At 46.9% G+C, this 20483-nt stretch overlaps 1 protein-coding gene across 1 annotated transcript in view; it reads right to left on the bottom strand.

The window, feature by feature from the left end:
• The window catches only part of CUX1 (cut like homeobox 1), a 451669-nt gene that overhangs the window by 150768 nt on the left and 280418 nt on the right, over window positions 1–20483 (bottom strand). The window contains 2 exon segments of the mRNA XM_017857649.1: window positions 3229–3352; window positions 10270–10407. Of these exon segments, the coding sequence (XP_017713138.1) occupies window positions 3229–3352; window positions 10270–10407 (262 nt within the window).

Below are 20483 nucleotides of genomic sequence, written 5' to 3'. Positions count from 1 at the left end.
GTACCTCACCCACGACCTGTTTCTCCCTCTATGAAATGAGATGATCTACATTGCAGATCCATCCTGGGCAATTAGTGAGAGAATACACTGAGAGCCTCCGGCCAAGTTCTGATGCAGGGAGGGCCCTGGGTGGGCGGGAGCTGGCAGTTCTCTTTTGTTTTATTTCTTTTTTTTTTGAGACAGTTTCGCTCTTGTTGCCCAGGCTGGAATGCGATGGTGCGATCTTGGCTCACTGCAAATCTCCGCCTCCTGGGTTCAAGCAATTCTCTGGCCTCAGCCTCCCGAGTAGCTGGGATTATAGGCATGCGCCACCACACCCGGCTTATTTTGTATTTTTTTAGCAGAGACAGGGTTTCACCATGTTGGTCAGGCTGGTCTTGAACTCCTGACTTCAAGCGATCCGCCCACCTCACCTTCCCAATGTGCTGAGATTACAGGTGTGAGCCACTGTGCTCAGCCTCTTTTCTTTTCTTTCTTTCTTTCTTTCTTTTTTTTTTTTTTTGAGGCAAGATCTCACTCTGTTACCCATGTTGGATTGCAGTGGTTCACTGCAGCCTGGAACTCCTGACCTCAAGCAATCCTCCTGCCTCAGCTTCCTGAGTAGCTGGGACTATAGGCACAAGCTGACCTGCATGGCTCATTCATTCATTCATTCATTCATGCCATGGAGATGGCATATCTCTATGTTGCTCAGGCTGGTCTCGAACTGCTAAGTTCAAGGGATCCTCCTGCCTCAGCCTCCCAAAGCGCTGGGATTACAGATGTGAGCCACTGCGCCCGGCCAGTTTTCTTTCTGAATGAAGTCAGCTTAATGACATTCCCTAGAGGCCTTCATGATGCTGCAGGGCAGGCAAGCCCCAAAGGAAGGCTTAGCTGGCAAGGGCTCTGGGCTTTAGCCAGGAAGGAATTCAAGGGTGAGCCAGTGGTAGGGGCAGAAGAAGGCAGCTTTATGGAGGCGGCAGCGTTATAGCTCCGTGACTGGTCTCGCAGGGTAGGACTGCCCCACAGGCCATGTGCTGACGGTAGTAGCTGAGGACAGTTTCGCACTCATATTTGTACCTACTTTTAATTACTGGTAGATTAAGAGGCAGTTTATAGAAATTTCTAGGGAAGGGGCAGTAACTTTTGGGCTGGGAGATCATTGCCATGGAAAGGGGTGGTAACTCCTGGGTGTTGCCACGGCAATGGTAAACTGACATGGCACACTGGTGGGCATGTCTTATAGAAACCTGCTTCTCTCCAGGCCCTGTTTCAGCTAGTCTTCAATTTGGCCCAGTGTCTGAGCCTCACTTCCTAACTCAATGATGTTGCCACAGAGTCTGCCTTAGAAAAGTTCACCAAGGGCCGGGCGTGGTGGCTCACGCCTGTAATCCCAGCACTTTGGGAGGCCGAGGTGGGCAGATCACGAGGTCAAGAGATCGAGACCATCCTGGCCAACATGGTGAAACCCCGTCTCTACTAAAAATACAAAAATTAGCTGGGCATGGTGGTGTGCACACCTGTAGTTCCAGCTTCTCAGGAGGCTGAGGCAGGAGAATCATTTGAACCTGGGAGGCGGAGGTTGCACTGAGCCAAGATTGCGACACTGCACCCAAGCCTGAGTGACAGAGTAGGACTCCATCTCGAAAAAAAAAAAAAGAAAAAAAAAAAAACAGAAAAAGTAAAAAGAAAAGCTCACCAAGTATCAGCATAGGAAGTCAACTGAAAATAAAACAAGATCCCACACCAGCCACAGTCCCACTTGGCCCCTCACCTATAATCACAAATTTCATGCTTCCTGTTGATGGATATATACATTTCTTCACACTAAAGTTAAAATTCAGTATCTTTTTTTCCCCCTTTTTTGCTTTTCTTGATGGGAGTGGGTATAAAACTTAGTATCTTACTTTAACCCGTGAGTTTAAAAAAACCCAATCTAGGCCAGGCGTGGTGGCTCACCTGTAATCACCTGAGGTCAGGAGTTCAAGACCAGCCTGGCCAACATGGTGAAACCCTGTCTGTACTAAAAATACAAAAGTTAGCCAGGCCTGGTGGCGGGTGCCTGTAATCCCAGCTACTCGGGAGGCTGAGGCAGAAGAATTGGTTGAACCTGGGAGGCGGAGGCTGCAGTGAGCCGAGATCGCGCCATTGCACTCCAGCCTGGGCGACGAGCAAAACTCTCTTAAAACAAACAAACAAAAAATCCGATCGATACGGTTGGGATCGGTAAGTTCAATAGTCCTTATTGTTGTTACAAGGAACCTAACTTTCATTAACTCATCATACTAGGGGAAAACCAACTCATTATTTGTGGGAAACGTTTTTGGTAATTGGTATTTAGAAATCTAAAACTCACATCAGTTACATAGGGCATTAACATATTTCACTGATAGTAACTCCCTGATATGTAAGGTAATGAGAGGCAATACCAAAAAACCCACCGAGATTGTGTGTGTGCGTGTGTGTAATATTAAATATCACATCAGAGTGTGTGTGTGTGCATGTAATATTAAATATCAATTTGATTGAGGAGGCAGAAAGAGTTTAGCACTAGCCCAGGGCTTGTCCCCAGAGGCCACACACTGGGAATGGGCTTTCCTTTCTGGTCTCAGCCCAGGTGCAGCTGCCGGGTGCCACCTTGCTAACGACTCATGCCCTGAGCTTCACCTCTGCCCCTGCATGGCTTGGATACCCTCGGGCTCACTGGCTGCCTGACACCATCCACCGATTGGGAAAGGCAGATGCATTTTGCTAACAGAAACCTCACAAATGTAGAATATCTTTTTTTTCTTTTTTGAGATGGAGTCTCACTCTGTTGCCCAGGCTGGAGTGCCATGGTATGATCGTGGCTCACTGCAACCTCTGCCTCCTGGGTTCAAGCGAGTGTCCTGCCTCAGCCTCCTAAGTAGCTGCAATTACAAATGCACGCCACCACACCCAGCTAATTGTTTTTTTTTTTTTTTTTTGTATTTTTTAGTAAAGACGGGGTTTCACTATGTTGGTCAGGCTGGTCTCAAACTCCTTACCTCATGATCCACCCACCTCGGCCTCCCAAAGTGCTGAGATTACAGGTGTAAGCCAGTGCGCCTGGCCAGAATATAATTTTTGAAACATTTTGCTCACAGCCTTTATGGATTTGGGGTTACAACCTGGGCTTATTTCACAGATCCGTTTATCAACGTGTCTTGTGATGTGAAGTTCAGGGGCAAATGCTATGTCAGTCTGTGTGTGCCTGTAAGCCATGCTCACCTCTCTTTTTCTGCAAAGTCATTCTGTAACTTCTGTTCCTTCTCAAGAGCTATGGTTTCGGCTTGGTTCTTCAGTGTCTGTTCATATTCTCGGATTTTCTCTTTAAGTGCTTTTATCGTAACCTCTGCAGAAAAGAAAAAACCTACAGTAAGAGAAGCACACAATTCCATATGGCTGTAGGTACAAGTCTCTCATAACCTGGTAGGATCGGTGTGTTTTAAACCTTAGCTCTTCAACTCTGACACAAAATCAATGGTTACGAGTCCCTTTGGAGACTTTTTACTCCCTAAATGTTAAATTGAACTTTAAACGTTTAGGCTGAGGAGGATCAATGGATTTCGCTGAAAAGAAGAGCTTTGGTTTCTCTAGTACCAGTCAAAGAAAAAAAGCGGGGGGAGGGGAGGATGGAAATCAATGGTAAAATATCATATCATCTTATTGATGAGTCTTAAATTAGTCCTGTAACTGAGGGATGATCAATAAAGTTTTAGGTGGGTTTAAGTATTTTCTCAGAAAAAAAAAAAAGTTCATAATGGCGTGTGCATTTTGGAAGAAGCAATGGAAGCGGAGTCAAGAAAGTCTACGGTACCCCATTCTCTATGACGTGATGTTTCACACTGCATGCCTGTATCAAACATCTCATGTACCCTATAAATAGATACACCTACCATGTACCCACACAAATTACACATAAATTAAAACAAACAAAAAAAAGAAAGTCTACAGGCCAAGCACAGTGGCTCACATCTGTAATCCCAGAACTTTGGGAGGCCGAGATGAGAGGATCCCTTGAGCCCAGGAGTTTGACGCCAACCCTAGAAACATGGCGAGCCCCGCCTCTACAAAAAGGGCAAGAATTAGCTGGATGTGGTGGCGCACACCCGCACCCAGCTTAGGGACTCAGGAGGCTGAGGTGGGAGGATGTCTTGAACCCAGGAGTTTGAAGATGCAGTGAGCTATAATTGTGCCACTGCACTCCAGTCTGGTTGACAGAGTGAGGGTGAGTGAGAGAGAGAGAGAGAGACAGAGAGAGAGACAGAGAGAGAGACAGAGAGAGAGAGAGAGAGAAACAGAGAGAGAAAGAAAGAGAGGGAGACAGAAAAGGAAGCAAGCAAGCAAGCAAGCAAGCAAGCAAGACGGCTTGGCCCTGCAGCTCTGCTGGTTCACAAGTGACAAGAAACGCGCAGTGCTCAGTGGAGAAAGCATGGAAGGGACTGGGCTGGAAAGGACCTAGCCTGGAGCACCCTCCACTCTGGTGGTCGGGGGCTGTGTGTGCAGAGCAGAGGGTGCTGTAGCCTGGGGGAAGATGCTCTGGTGACTGGCATGTGGCCTGGAGAAGTCCTAGAGTGGGGTGTGAGCGCCAGTGATGTGGGGCAGCGAGGGGCCCCTTGGAAGGCAGGGCTGTCTCGGGAAAGCCCAGGCCCAGGCGGCTCTGGTGAGTGGCTCCCGTACCACCAACTGCAAGTTCACAGACTTCGCCTCAACTGCCCAAATAGGGAACATCAAAGCAGACTTGATGAATGGAACAGACCTGTGGGTGGCTCTGGGGCAGGACCGTTCCACCTGCGCCCTCCTCCAGACACGCCTATGCCACTCTGCATGCTGGATGCTTTGTGGGTGGGTGGCTCTGGGGCAGGGCCGCTCCACCTGTGCCCTCCTCCAGACACGCCTATGCCGCTCTGCATGCTGGATGCTTTGTGGAGAAGCACTGTGGCCCCAGCCCCCTGGAGAGGGGAGCTCTTAGGAATGGCTGCCCGCTGCTACAGATCCACCTGTTAGCAGGCAAGGCTCATTTTCCTTGTGCGCCCAGCACCGGCACAGATGCGTGCTCAGGAAAGCACTATGGCATGAATGAATGAAGGAGCCGAGGCCGGGCAGAGCTGGGGGAGGGCCAGACAGGGTTTGTGGCAATGGAGCTCCCTCTGGTGCAGCAAGCGCACCTGCCAGGTGTGTAACTCATAGCCATTCTTGCTCTCTGAGCTGCACAGAAACGCGCTGGCCAGGGCAAAAGCACATTACCTGGGTGATTAACACCCACGCGGCTTAGTGCACAGAAGCAAAAGGCTTTTTTTTTTTTTTTTTTTTTGAGGCAGAGTCTCGCTCAGTGGCCCAGGCTGGAGTGCAGTGGTGCGATCTCTGCTCACTGTAACCTCGGCTTCCTGGGTTCAAGCAATTCTCCTGCCTTAGCCTCCTGAGTAGCTGTGATTACAGGGACACACCACCATGCCTGCCTAATTTTTGTGTTAAAGGCTCTTTTGTTAAGAGAAGAGGTTGGCCTTTTTCATGAGGTGGGACCCACAGTGCTTTCTTCAGAGACGTGGAATTCCACCAACGATCATATCGGGGCACAGGAGAGGGGACTGGGCACCTTTCTGCCTTTTGGCTTGGCTGTTCAGAGCCTGGAAGAAATGCTCTGTGTACACAGTGGTTGGTGATACGTCTCTCTCAAGCCATACGGATGAGGCCAAAGTGAGGCAAGAGCTGGACACTTCTAGAATGGACTCCAGACAGGTCAGCTCTGAAAAAGCCAACACTGCTCTGCTACGTCAATGGTCTACACTCTCATGTAAACATACAGCATTTTTACCTTTTTAAAATTGAGACAGAGACTCGCTCTGTCGCCCAGGCTGGAGTGCAGTGGCGTGATCTCGGCCCATCGCAACCTCTGCCTCCCAGGTTCATGCAATTCTCATGCCTCAGTCTCCTGAATAGCTGGGATTACAGGTGTGTGCCATCACACCTGGCTAATTCTTGTATTTTTAAAGTAGAGACGGGGTTTCACCATGTTGGCCAGGCTGGTCTCAAACTCCTGACCTCAAATGATCTGCCCACCTCGGCCTCCCAAAGTGCTGGGATTATAGGCATGAGCCACAATAGCCGGCCTTTTTTCCCTTTAAGGACCGGCTGGAAGTGGCTGTACAGCACTTGGACCCTAATACTTGTTCCAGTGGGGCTCCTCATGACACATCACAGTGTGTGACCTCGTCAGTGTGCTGTGCCTGATGAGGTCTCTGCCTCATGAGGTCCCCTGGCCCCAGGTGAGTGCTCATGGACCGGCCCAACCTCATCTAGAGGCCACTTTATCCTAGAGCCTCTGGCCTTCTGGCCCAGGCTGCACCCCAGGCAGACACTGGGTGTCTCAGCAGGCCTCCCAGGCATGTGCAGGGGAGGAGGGGCCAGCACAACAGAGAGGGCTCTGAAGGGCTTGGCATTACCTGGGGACTCCATTTACTCATCTTTGCAGGGTGGATGGGCTGTGGCCCATGAGGCGGAAGTTCTCTCTTTGTTCTAACTTTTATTATGTGCCTGATATAGTTTAGGCGTTTGTCTCCCCTAAATCTCGGGTTGAAATCTCATCTCCGGCCGGGCGCGGTGGCTCAAGCCTGTAATCCCAGCACTTTGGGAGGCCGAGACGGGCGGATCACGAGGTCAGGAGATCGAGACCATCCTGGCTAACATGTTGAAACCCCGCCGCTACTAAAAACACAAAAAACTAGCCGGGCGACCTGGCGGGCGCCTGTAGTCCCAGCTACTCGGGAGGCTGAGGCAGGAGAATGGCGTAAACCCGGGAGGCGGAGCTTGCAGTGAGCTGAGATCCGGCCACTGCACTCCAGCCTGGGCGACAGAGCGAGACTCTGTCTCAAAAAAAAAAAAAAAAGAAATCTCATCTCCAATGTTGGAGGTGGGGCCGAGTGGGAGGTGTCTGGGTCATGGGGGTGACTCTCTCATGAACGGCTTGGTGGCCTCTCAATCACTGAGATTTGATTGTTAAGAAGTCTGGGGGTCCCCCCACCTCTCTTGCCCTGTGGCCATGCTCGTCCCCTTTCACCTTCTGCCATGAGTAAAAGCTTCCTGAGACCCCCAGAAGCCAGGCAGATTGCCCTGGCGTCACGGCCTTGTACAGCCTGCCCCCCAGAACCATGAGCCAAATAAACCTCTTTTCTTCAATCAATTACCCAGCCTAAGGGTATAGTTCTTTACTGCAACACACAAAGTACTCACACCATCTTTTTTTTTTTTTTTTTTTTTTTTTTTTTTTTTTTTTTTTTAAGAGGAGGGTCTTGCTTATGTTGTCCAGGCTGGTCTCGAACTCCTGGCCTCAAGAGATCCTCCCGCCTTGGTCTCCCAAAGCGCTGGGATGACAGGCATGAGCCATTGTGCGGGCCCCTACTCTAACTTTTTAATCATTTATACTACTGCTGTGATAATTACAAGAAGTGATGTGCACCGCCCACCTTCCCAAATTATGATCACTTTTATTCTTGGAAGGGGAGGAGAGGAAATGACATTTTTCTGGAGCTTGGGAAAACTTGTTATCCAAATAAAGGGGGGTAAATTTCTGGCAAAAACCACACTGCTGAATAAGTAGCAGGTACTATTGAGAGCTAAATGCTGTGTGTATACACATACTTAACCCCACACCAACCCTACCTGGTAAGTATAAGAATTGCCTCCCAGGAGAAAGAGGCTTTTAGCAAAGTGAGATAATTTGCCCAAGGTCACATAGCTAGGTGGTGGCAACAAAAGGACTCAAACCAGGTCTGTCTGTCTGTCTGTCTGTCTCCAGGACCATTCTTTTTTAGAGATGGAGTCTTGCTCTGTTGCCCAGGCTGGAGTACAGTGGTGTGATCTTAGCTCACTGCAACTTCTGCCTCCCAGGTTCAAGTGATTCTCCCGCCTCAGTCTCCTGAGTAGCTGGGATTACAAGCATGCCCCACCACACCTGTAATTTCTGTATTTTTAGTACAGATGGGGTTTTGCCATGTTGGCCAGGCTGGTCTCGAACTCATGACCTCAAACGATCTGCCCACCTTGGTCTCCTTAAGTGCTGGGATTATAGGCATGAGCCTCCACACCTGGTCTGGAGCCGTTCTTAAATCTTGGACTCTATAACTCATTGTGAAAAGCCCACCATATGAGACCTTTGGGGAGAGAACATCCACACCCAGCTTGGCTCCTGGTCAGCCCCTGTGCAAAGCCCTGGCCACTGGGAAGCTGGTCATTGAGGCACTGGTGATATAAGGAGAAGGGAAGGACAATCCTGCACAGCCCTTCAGGCCCAACCTACACCACCCTCCCACAAAACAAAAGCAAACTTAAAAAAATAAAATAAGCCAGAAAGAGGCTGGGCACGGTGGTACACATGCCTGTAGTCCCAGCTACTCGGGAGGCTGAGGCGGGAGGATTGCTTGAGTTCAGGAGGTTACGGTTGTTGCAGTGAGCATGATTGTGCAACTGCACTCCTGCCTGGGTGACAGGGCGAGACCCTGAATCTAAAATAAATAAATAAATAAATAAAAAACACCCACCAAACAAACCAGAGAGTGGATCTATCAAAATTAGATGCCAGAGGACAATGAAGGGGGAAAAAAAACCCCAGGATACTCCCCTTTAGGGTAGCGCACCTATGAAAACTCGATGTGCAGATTTGCAGGTTACCTTTCACTGCAACACTGGAGTGATTCTGGCAAGAAATGCTTCCTACAGGGGAAGGTAACACCTTCCCTCACAGCAGTTCCAGCCCAGTAAGCTCAACGCCTCACTTTCTACCAGGACAGGAGCTTTCCCTTCTGGTCCTAAAGGCTCACACTCTCTGCAAAGCCAGACAGAAGTGCGGTCTGGCTTCCCCAACCGCCTGTCACCTCATGCCCCCAAATTTCAGCAAGGAAGCCCTGCTGGCCTGAGGGCTTGAGCACCCTCATACCTACACTGCAGGGAGATGTTCTCGGAGGCCCTGGGCACTGCTGCCCTCGCAGCCCATGCCTCTACCTCTGGCTCTTCACACATCATCACAGATGCTTTCTGGATCATTCCCATGGACAATTCCACTTCCCTGGTCTGTCTGCAGTGTTTTTAAAGCCAAAGGGCGCTTTTAGAAGTCTTTGCCAATTCACTTTTTCTGTTGTTGTTAAAGACCGGATCTTGCTCTGTCACCCAGACTGAGTGCAGGGTCACAATCACGGCTCACTGCAAGCTTGACCTCCTGGGATCAGGCAATCCTCCCGCCTCAGCCTCTCGAGCGACTGGGACCACGGGTGCGCACCACCATGCCCAGCTAATTTTTGATGTTCTGTAGAGACAGGGTACTGCTAGGTTACCCAGGCTGGTCTCGAACTTCTGGCCTCAAGCAATCCTCCCACCTTGGCCTCTCAAAGTGCTGGGATTACAGGTGTGAGCCACTGCACGTGCCCCCAATTAACTCTTTATTGCAGTTTCTACAAAGAGTCAATGGAAGGCCACTGGGAATGGGCAGCCTCCTCTTTCAATTTAATTCCTTACCCACATTCCCAAACAAAAACAAACAGGCCAAATTACTCTTTGGAGCTGGCTGAAAAACCTGCTGCTGCTGTCAGAGGGGGGCTGTGATTTTCCTTCAAGCCAAGGAAGCCAAGAGGCTCCCGGATTCTGAGTGTCTTGGATTTTAGGTATAGGACAGATTCCTTTGTTCTTCCCTGATGGGAAAAGCCAGGCAACCTTTGCCCTCTCTGTCTTGTTGACGGCTGGGCAAACACACCAAGAGGTTGTTTTCTTTCATTAAATTCCTAATGAATAGGCGATACTGACAAGGCAACAGCAGCGCTTAAGCATGCAGCCTTTAAGACGTGTCTGAAGCCTTAATGTATCCGCGGCAATTATTAAATGACTTACTGTGTATGACCCTTTGATCATGAGCTGGCTCTCTGACAGGTGTCGCCTGGAGGCAATGCGTCGGCCTTTCAAGAGGCAGACCCAATCACGTAATGATACAGAAAGAATTTTCAAAGAATCCTGATCGGTCTCATCAGAGGGCAATAAAATCTTACGTCGTTGTTGTGCAGAGGAAAAGTTTTACTTCAAAATAGCTCAGCATGATTATCATCTCTCTCTAACACTCAGATTCCTGCCCCACCCTGACTTTATGACGTGTATATTACAAGGAAGCTGGTCCCAAAAGTATGGGAAAAGCCAATTAAAATAAAAGAAAAGAAGAGAAAAAAAAAAAAAAAGAAGAGAAAAGAAGAGAGAAGAGAAGACAAAGCAAAGAACGCATTTTCCACCAACCTTGATTTTTCACTTCGGCAAATTCCTTGTTGTATTCTTCCAGAGTTTCCCTAAGTTTCTGGTTCTCTGTTTCAATATCGTGCAGGCGCTGCACTTTGAGCTGGAGTTGCTGTCCGAGATCCAAAGCTGGTACGGGATCTGCACAACAGGAAAACAGCCATCACCCTACTCTGCCCCCAAAAAGGCCCCCTCCACGGCGGTACACAGGCTCAGAGAGGGGCTCCCAGGCTGTCAGCTCCAGTGGGATCCCCAGAGGCCACAGTCATGCCCCTGCAGCCGGTCCCCTTGCTGGGTGGGAGAATTCTCCAGTGCTTTACAAAGGATGGACCCAGCCCAGGGTCCTGGAGGTGTGAAAATGGGTGGGAACAGCCATGAGATTCACTGGTATTTGTCGATTACTCCTGCCTGGTGTGACACTTTCATGATTTTTATTCTTTGATGACATAAGTAGAGAAATACACCAGGCAGCAGCCCAGGAGATCAATCACATCCTCAGAGCTGCATGTAGAGGACGGACAAGTCCGTGGACAGGTGCCGGCATGTTTAAGGGTCCAGTGATTATGAGGTTGGAAGTAACACCCGATGCCTGAGAACGCCACACAGTTCATGGGACACTTTATGGAGATTTTGTCTTTTGAGCCTTACAACGATCTTGAGAAAGAGGCCTCAGAAACTAAAGCCCAGGGAAGAGGAGTGACTCACCTGAGGTCACCCAGCTAGTTGGCTGGCATGGAGAATGCACACCTAAGTCTGTTAACCTCAAGTGATCATGCTTTTTTGTTTGAGACAGGGTCTCCCAGGCTGGAGTGCAGTGGCATGATCATGGCTCACTGCAGCCTCCGCCTCCTGGGCTCAAGCAATCCTCCCACCTCAGCCTCCCAAGTAGTTGGGACTACAGGTGCGCAGCAGCATGCTGGGCTAATTTTTGTATTTTTTGTAAAGATAGGGTCTTCCTATGTTGCCTAGGCCGGTCTCAAACTCCTGGACGCAAGGGATCTGCCCACCTCAGCCTCCCAAAGGATTACGGGCGTGAGCCACCCCACCCGGCCCTGAGGGACCATTCTTTACAACAAGGAAGGTCACTTGGTGAAGCAGAGGAAAGAAACACTTAGGCTTTATAAGAAGCCACCCCGTTTCATGACATGATCACTTTCCATCACGATCCTCCTTCACTAATGAAGGGTGTTCAGAAGAGTCAGGGGTTAGTGGCTGCGGGTCCCAAGGCTGGAGACCCTTGCAGAGGCACAGCTGGTGACCCAGCATGGCCCTGTCGGAGGCCAGCTGGCCTGGAGGCCACCACACTCGTGACAATAACAAAGTGCAGGGCAGCACGAGCCGAACAGCAGCCAGGCCAGCGATGGGGTCTTGCGGCCAATTCAAGGTCACATCTGCCATCAGATTCACTTGCAGAAAACTGGATTTTAATCCAAAGTCAGAAGTCACAGGACCTGGAATTGACAGTTCAAACTCACGGCTCTCGCCTTTACTGTGAATTCAACAGGATGCAGAGACCTTAATGTTCTTCTGCATCAATACGATTTTTAGTTTTCCTTCTGCTGCCTAAGAGGCAATGATATTCCGCCTGCTGGGTACCGGGGGCACACTTCCTTTGGAATTCTCAGGCTCCGTCACAGTGGAAGAATACCCAAGTCCACAGGGCTTAGAAAGATTATTGAATGTATTTCTGGTATGGGCGCCAGCGTCACTTATGAGATGGTTGCAGAGATTTAGTCTCCAGTCGAAGAATGCCAAACACCATGCCCAGCGGATCAACAAGAGTATATATTCAAGAGCTCACTTAATTTTCAAATGCCAGAGTCATTAATTTTTCAGACCACCCTAGGTTCCTGGAATCGAGGGCCAGGTCTACCATGCCTCGGTTAATGTATCCAGCGGGAGCCAGGGACTCTCTGGGATGCCAGCATCTTGGCAGAGTTTACAAAAGGCAGGCACTGGGATATGTTGGGATCAACGTCAGCGGACCCTGGGTGCTGGGGTTTCGCAGTAACACAGTCCATCATGCAGAACCCTTGGCTGCTGGGCACTTACTCTGCACGTATACACAGTCTATAATTGCATCTCTTTCTGGCGCATAACTTTTCATTATTATTTTAATCAGCATTAAAATATTTATGTTAAATTTGACTCCAAAAGCTATTCTGGAGGCCGGCTGCAGTGGCTCATGCCTGTAATCCCAGCACTTTGGGAGGCTGAGGGTGGCCAGATCGTTTGAGCTCAGGAGTTCGAGACCAGTCAGGGCAACATGGTGAAAGCCTGTCTCTACAAAACAAAAACACAAAACCAAAAAACTAGCCAAGCATGGTGGTGCACACCTGTAGTCCCAGCTACTAGGGCGACTAAGGCAGAAGAATCGCTTGAGCCCTTGAGGTAGAGGTTGCAGTGAGCTGTGATTGAGCCACTGCACTCCAGCCTGGGCAACAGAGCGAAATCCTGTCTTGCAAGAAAAAAAAAAAAGCTATCTTGGGTAGATGGTTCTTTGTAAGCAGGAGTCGTGATAACACAAAAAACAGAATTACTGAAAACATTCCAGGTGCTGTTTGTAAAAAGAAATTCTGTAACTTCTCTGAATACCTTCACCTTCTCAGCCTGCCCCCTTCCCTACCTTCACAGCCTTGTGCTGGGCAAATGGTCTCAAGAAAGTGAACAGCCTGTTCACAGCTTCCTTTTACAAAACCACGATTTACACTTGACATAAAGGTCAGGGAAAAGGAGGTAAAGAGAGGAACCTTTGCTCATGTATAAAATTATATTAAGAGTTGCTCATGTAGGCTTTCTAGCACAAGTGCCAGGAAATTATGTCTTTAAAGAACAAAGCTAGTGTACTGCCTGCCCTCCCTAAAAGTTCTGTCAACAACATTTCCAGTCCATTCTTTTCAAAAGGCCAGGATCCCACTGTATCTGCTTCGAATTAAAAAATAGCTTCTCCCATGCGGTTAAGCAAGGAATCCAGTGACATATGAAAATGACACGCACATTATCAAGTGAGGAAGAGCCAGACCTTTACACCAATTTTCAGAGCCTTATACTGTAAATGAAAATTCAGGCCATCTCATAATCGTTCACTATGGCATGTATATTTAGTCTGACACTATTAAAGGTTAATGCCTACGTAGCAAAGCTGGTCACAGACTAAAGGATCAGCTAAATGTTCAAACATCTCTGTGCATTAAACTCCAAACTTTACTACAGTAGATTTGAATGGCTAAATTCCTACAGCATATGAATATTGTTTTGGGATATGTAAGAGGCATTGCTAAAGAACTTCTTAGGCTTAATTTTTATTACTTGTATTAAAGGAACAGCTAATTACTGCATGACAATATAATGACTGCAGCATGTTTGGGCTAAAGACCAAAACAATGAATTTTGGTATGCCAAAACCCAACCTGTGTGTTAATCTACGGAAATCATAGCTTTTTGTCTCGTTAATGATTTCCAATGCCATTTAAACCCCACACAAGGATTGTCAGGTCTTATGCGAACGTCAAATGCCTCCGATCTTAGCAGCTCAATTAGGGAATTGTCTGGAGGAGGCGAAGAGGACACACCCATACATAAAACAGGAACACACAAAATCCGGTAACCCCTGTCTTCCCAGCCTCCTCCTCCGATTCAACACACTTTCCTGCCAGCTCCACCCACCCAACGCGACAATCTTGTAAAGTGTTTTACAATCATCTGATACTTAATTCCTAAAGCAACCTTGGAGGTATTATATAGCTTGTTATGCAACACAGGGCTCAAGGAACATAATTATTACAAACAACAAATACTGCACATATTCAGCACCTTTTCCTAAGTGCACGCAACATTATCTCGTTAATTCCAGCCATCCCAGTCAGAGGCTGGTGGAGCTCGCTCTGCAATGTATGGGGTGATGCATCTCACCCAGGGAGGGAAGGAAGAAGGAAAGAAGCCGGCCAGGCAAATGAGTATGAAAAATTCTCAGTACGATTTCTGCTTACTGGCCGGGCACAGTGGCTCACGCCTGTAATCCCAGAACTTTGGGAGGCTGAAGAGGGAAGATTGTTTGAGCCCAGGACTTTGAGGCCAGCCTGGGCAACATAAGTGAGACCCTATCTCTAGGAAAAATAAAAAAATTAGCTGGGCATGGTGGTGCACTCCTTGGCAAGCTGAGGTAGGAGGATTACTTGAGCTTGGGAGGTGGAGGTTGCAGAGAGCTATGACTTTTTTTTTTTTTTTTTAGATAGGGTCTCACTCCAGGCTTGGGGACAGAGCGAGACCTTGTCTCAGAAAAAAAAAAAAAAAAAAAAAAGTTTCTGTTTCCTTAACCAGCGGCCAACGAAAATCTCTTTCAGTACTAATTTAACAAATATTCCCTAAGCAACTGAACCAACTAACTGCTCTGGGAAGGGCTCAGCCTTGTAGCAGAGAGAAGCCATGGATGTAAATGACAAACACAAGACAGGAGACCAGATGAGTGGAAGAGCGCTCCTGAAGAAACTGGGAAAAGGAGTTCTTTTTTTCTTGAGACGGAGTCTCACTGTGTCGCCCAGGCTGGAGTGCAGCAGTGCGATCTTGGCTCACCGCATCCTCCGCCTCCTGGGTTCAAGCGATTCTCCTGCCCCAGCCTCCTGAGTATCTGAGATTACAGGCGCACACCACCATGCCAGGATAATTTTGTATTTTTAGTATAGACAGGGATTCACACTCCATTGCCCAGGCTGGTCTTGAACGCCTGGCCTCAAGCAATCTGCTCACCTCGGCCTCCCGAAGTGCTGGGATTACAGCCACGAGCCACCGTGCCCGGCCTAAATACATTTTTGACTCGTGGGTATTTTCAACTTACGATGTCTGGTAGGTTAGGGGCATTAAATATATTTTCGACTCGTGATGTTTTCAACTTGTGATGGGTTGACTGGAGCACAGCCCCACTGTGAGTGTGGAGCATTTGCGCTGCCGAGCATGGAAAGGAGAGGTACAGGGAGTGAGGGGAATGGGTCCCAGAGACAAGGGGACAGGGAAGGCCTCTCTGAAGAAGTGAGCGGGGATGGAGATTGGGATGGTAACGGGAGGCACTGCAGGGATTCACCCCAGGCAGAGGCAGCAACTGGTGAAAGTTCCTGTGGTAGCTGTGAACAGGACAAAGGCATAGTGAGAAGCCAGTGTGGTCCCAGGGAAGGAGAGGGAGAACAGGAAGAGAAAAGAGATCAAGGAGAGGGAGGCTGCCCACAAGGATTTTAAGGAAAACAGGAGTGCAAGGAGGAGAGAAAAAGATATATAAAAAGAAGCAAACTAAATTCTAGAGCTGAAAATACAATGTATGAAATGACCCAATGGTCAGAATTTGGATGCAATTCTGCTCCTGTCAAGAAGTGGCCAGGGATGGATGCCATGGCGCATGCCTGTAATCCCAGTACTTTGGGAGGCCAAAGCACGCAGATCACCTTAGATCAGGAGTTTGAGACCAGCCTGGCCAATATTGTGAAACTCCGTCTCCACAAAAAATACAAAAATTAGCTGGGTGTGGTGGTGCACACCTGTAGTCCCAGCTTTTTGGGAGGCTGAGGCAGGAGAATTGCTTGAGCCCAGGAGGTGGAGGTTGCAGTGAGCTGAGATCACACCACTGCACTCCAGCCTGGGTGACAGAGCATGACTCCATCTCAAACCAAACCAAACCAAAACTGCAGTACTTCAACCCACAAAATGGTTTGTTGGTTTTCTCTTGGCAAAAGTATGTAAGAGTTTTAAGCTTAAAGATGAGCTATATGATTTTCTTTAGAAAAGCGAAGTGATCCTGGCCGGGTGGGGCAGTGTGTACCTATAATCCCAGTGCTTTAGGAGGCTGAGGTGAGAGGATCACTTGAGGCCAGCAGTTCAAGACCAGCTGGGGCAGCATAGCAAGATCCCATCTCTAACAATAAAAAATAAAAAAGTAGCTGGGCATGGTGGGAACACACCTATAGTCCTAGTTACTAGGGAGGCTGAGGTGGGAGGATTGCTTGAGTCCAGGAGTTAGAGGCTGCAGTGAACTATGATCATGCCATTGCACTCCAGCTTCGGCAACAGGGTGAGAGCCTGTCCTCAAAACAGGGAAGAAAAAAAAAAAAAGGGCAAGCTAAGTGATCCAAATTACCTGCCCTGTTTTGTGATGATAAATGGCTATCATATCAGTAATACACTGCTTGACAGATATTTTTGAAAAAATAAACACATACTAAGTCATTGCAATAAATGTGGTGCTTTAATGCTTTTTGAGGAAAACAACTATTTCATGCTACAGTGACAGCATTCTAAAGGTGAATATATGGAAATGTTCCCATCATCTATACACTGATGGGCAAAGGCAGCACCTTCTACAAAAATGGCTCAATGTCTCATATCGCACAAGAGGGATTGTAGTGTAATGGTTTGCGGTACGAGCCAGGCTGCATGTGTTCGAGTCTCAGCTCTCTCATTTACTGGCTGCGCAATCTTGGACAAGTTACTTAACCCCTCTGTGCCTTAGTTTCTTCATCTACAAATTGGGCATAGTAACTGTGCCTATGTCATGGTGCTATTGTGAGGATTAACTTAAGAAAATTGCCACACACAGAGTTAACACTCAATAAATGTTATCTACTATTATTTACCAACTTAAATCTGAGTAAACATTTGCCAAAAGAAGTTTCAAATAGTTTGTTAATTAATATAAGAAATGCAAAATCTTCTGAAAAAGCTATTAAAAAAAGACAACAAAGAGGCCGGGTGCGGTGGCTCACACCTGTAATCCCAGCACTTTGGGAGGCTGAGGTGGGCGGATCATGAGGTCAGGAGATCGAGACCATCCTGGCTAACATGGTGAAACCTCGTCTCTACTGAAAATACAAAAAAATTAGCTCGGTGTGGTGGCAAGCACCTGTAGTCCCAGCTACTTGGGAGGCTGAGGCAGGAGAATGGTGTGAACCTGGGAGGCCGAGCTTGCAGTGAGCGGAGACTGCGCCACTGCACTCCAGCTTGGGTGACAGAACGAGACTCCATCTCAAAAAAAAAAAAAAAAAGAAGAAGAATATCACAGAAAATGAAAATTGACTAGATGAGTTTCAACAAATACCGTCTCATAATTAGTACAAGTTGAGTTTCCCTAATTCAAAAATCCCAAATCCAAAACACTCTGATCCCAAGCATTTTGAATAAAAGACACTCAACCTATACCTAGATTTCATAAATATGAATCTTATTTTTGTAAAGATAGCCAATAATGTGCTTCTTTGGTTTTAATCTATTTATCTTTGTAAGTTATTTTTTCCAGCCATTTCCATGAAAACCAAAAGTCAAAATTAAAAGAACCTGGAGTCTTTACTTCTGGCCATGACAGATCTACTGATACTCAACATGCCCTCTGGTCATAAACAACTAGAAAACTAGGCAAAGTCAATGAAACAACTATTTACAGACCCTGGACAACTGGTGGAACAAGACTTCCCTGAAGGAAGGGAAGCAAATGAGATGAGCCCTATGTTACCCTTCCTGGCAGGAAGAACCCTCTGGATTGCATCACAGTGAAGAAAAAAACCCAAGCAGAGTGTGATGGTCTCCCTGTCCACTGAAGGACAGACATCAGAAGATTGGGTGGCTGCAGCAATTGGAATTTGCAAGGCAGAGCACTGAAAAGGAGGGACATATACTAAGAAAGAGCTATAGAAATCTGCAGAGAGGTGATCTGTTGCCAAGAGCTAAAGTGCCTATGTACAGGGTGAAACTCATAAGGCCAGGCAAGAACAGAAAGGAAAGTCTGAGCTAAAAACCACCCACCCCACCAACCAACCCAGTTTGAGGGCTGGAGGACTTTCCAACTGCATCCAGTCAGAGAGCACACACTTGTTGAAGAGCAAGGACTTGTAAAGACACTGACGTGTCACACCAGAGTGGAGGGCTAAACTAATCTTGAAGCCTTATCCACATCCACTCCAAAAAGCTACAAACAAGTCTCAGAATGATCAAGCTGATCTTCAAGTTACTTAACTGCCTGCTCAAACTTAAATAAGACAACAAAATCCAGTTAACGCTCATGATGTCTAAAATTCAATAGAAAATTACTAGACACGCAAAGCAGCAGGATCATCAGAGGAAAAATCAGTTCACAAAAACAGAACCAGAAATTACAAGAGATAATGGAACAAGCAGACTAGAACATCCATTACGAGCATGTCCAAGGATTTAAAGAAAAATATGAATACAATACAGACAGGAACAGAAAACATAAAGAATCAAATGGAATTCTGAAACTTAAAATATGCGAAATGAAAAAAATTCACTTGATTGGCTGAACAACAGATTAGACACAGTGAAAGAAAAAGATCAGTGAATTTAAAGATACAGTCACAGACACAAACCAAACAGAAATAGACAGAGAGAAAGATTGAAGAAAAAGTTAGTAAACCCTCAGCGACCTATGAAACAAAATTAAGCAACCAAATATACATTTCCCAGAAAGGGGGAAAGGTGTATTTGAAAAAACAGTGGCAAAATTTCATAAAAGCTATAAACCTAAAAATTCAAGAAACTCTACAAACTCCATGCAGGATAAACCCAAAGAACACCAGTAAGCATAAGAGAGTTTCTGAAATCAAAACTAGAAAATGAAAATCTTAAATGGTGGAGAGAAAAAGATTCATTGTATATCGGTTAAAAAAAAAAAAAGATACGAATTACTGGCGATCTCCTGTCAGAAACAGTCAGTCAGTCCAGAGAGAGAAAAAACCAAAACCCAAACCAACAACAAACTATTTTATTTTATTTATTTTATTTTATTTTGAGATAGAGTCTTGCTCTGTCACCCAGGCTGGAGTGCAGTGGTACCATCTCAGCTCACTGCAAGCTCTGCTTCCTGGGTTCAAGAGAATCTCCTGCCTCAGCCTCCCGAGTAGCTGGGATTACAGGTGCACACCATCACGGCCAGCTAATTTTTGTTTTTCTAGTATAGACAGGGATTCACCATATTGACCAGGCTGGTCTCCAACTCTGGACCTTAAGTGATCCATCCGCCTCAGCCTCTCAAAGTGTTGGGATTACAGGCGTAAGCCACCATGACTGGCAGACCCAAGAAACTATTTTATATCTGACAAAAAATACTCTTTAAAAATTCAGGTGTCTGGATGCAGTGGCTCACGCCTGTAATCTCAGCACTTTGGGAAGCCGAGGCAGCCGGATCACCCGAGGTCAGGAGTTTGAGACCAGCCTGGCCAACATGGAGAAACCCTGTCTCTACTAAAAATACAAAAATTAGCCAGGCGTGGTGGTGTACGCCTGTAATCCCAGTTACTGGGGAGGCTGAGTCGGGAGAATCACTTGAATCCGGGAGGCGGAGGTTGCAGTCAGCCGAGATCGTGCCACTGCACTTCAGCCTGGGTGACAGAGCAAGACTCTGTCACAAAAAAAAAAAAAAAAAAAAGGATGAGATCAAGGTATTTTTTTCCCCAGATGAATGAAAGCTAACAGAATTCATTGCCAATGTGCCTATATCATAAAAAATGTTAAAAGGAGATTCTATAGACCAAAAGAAAATGATTCCATGCACATACTTGAATCCACACAAATGAATAAACAACACTGGAAATGGTAAATAGATGAGTAAAAATAAAATATTACAATTTCATTTTTAATTTCTTTAAAAGATAAGTGTTTAAAGAAAAAATAGTAACCATGTATTATAGCGTTATAATATAGGTAGAAGTAAAATCATTACAAATGCACAAAGAAAATGAGGGAGAAAGTGACAATGTATTATAAGATTCTTATATTGTATATGAAATGGCATATTATTTGAAGGCATAAAATAAGTTAAAGATGGTTACTTTTCCCTTTTTTTTTTTTTGAGATGGAGTTTTGCTCTTGTTACCCAGGGTAGAATGCAATGGAGCGATCTCAGCTCACTGCAACCTTCGCCTTCCGGGTTCAAGAGATTTTCCTGCCTCAGCCTCCTGAGTAGCTGGGATTACAGGCATGTGCCACCATGCCCGGCTAATTTTGTATTTTTCGTAGAGATGGGGTTTCTCCACGTTGGTCAGGATGTTCTCAAACTCCCGACCTCAGGTGATCCACCTGCCTCAGCCTCCCAAAGTGCTGGGATTACAGGTGTGAGCCACCGTGCTTGGCCCATATTCCCATTTTACAGATGGGAAGACAGAGAGGAAGCGACTTGTCAAGGATCTGTGTTCCTCCCATGCTACAAGTGCACAAAAGCCTTAGGC

This window comes from Rhinopithecus bieti, unplaced genomic scaffold (genome assembly GCF_001698545.2).
Source record: "Rhinopithecus bieti isolate Rb0 unplaced genomic scaffold, ASM169854v2 scaffold_42772, whole genome shotgun sequence".
Taxonomy (NCBI): Eukaryota; Metazoa; Chordata; class Mammalia; order Primates; family Cercopithecidae; genus Rhinopithecus; species Rhinopithecus bieti.
The sequence above is the reverse complement of the archived record's forward strand: the minus strand, read 5'-3'. Positions and strand labels throughout refer to the sequence as shown.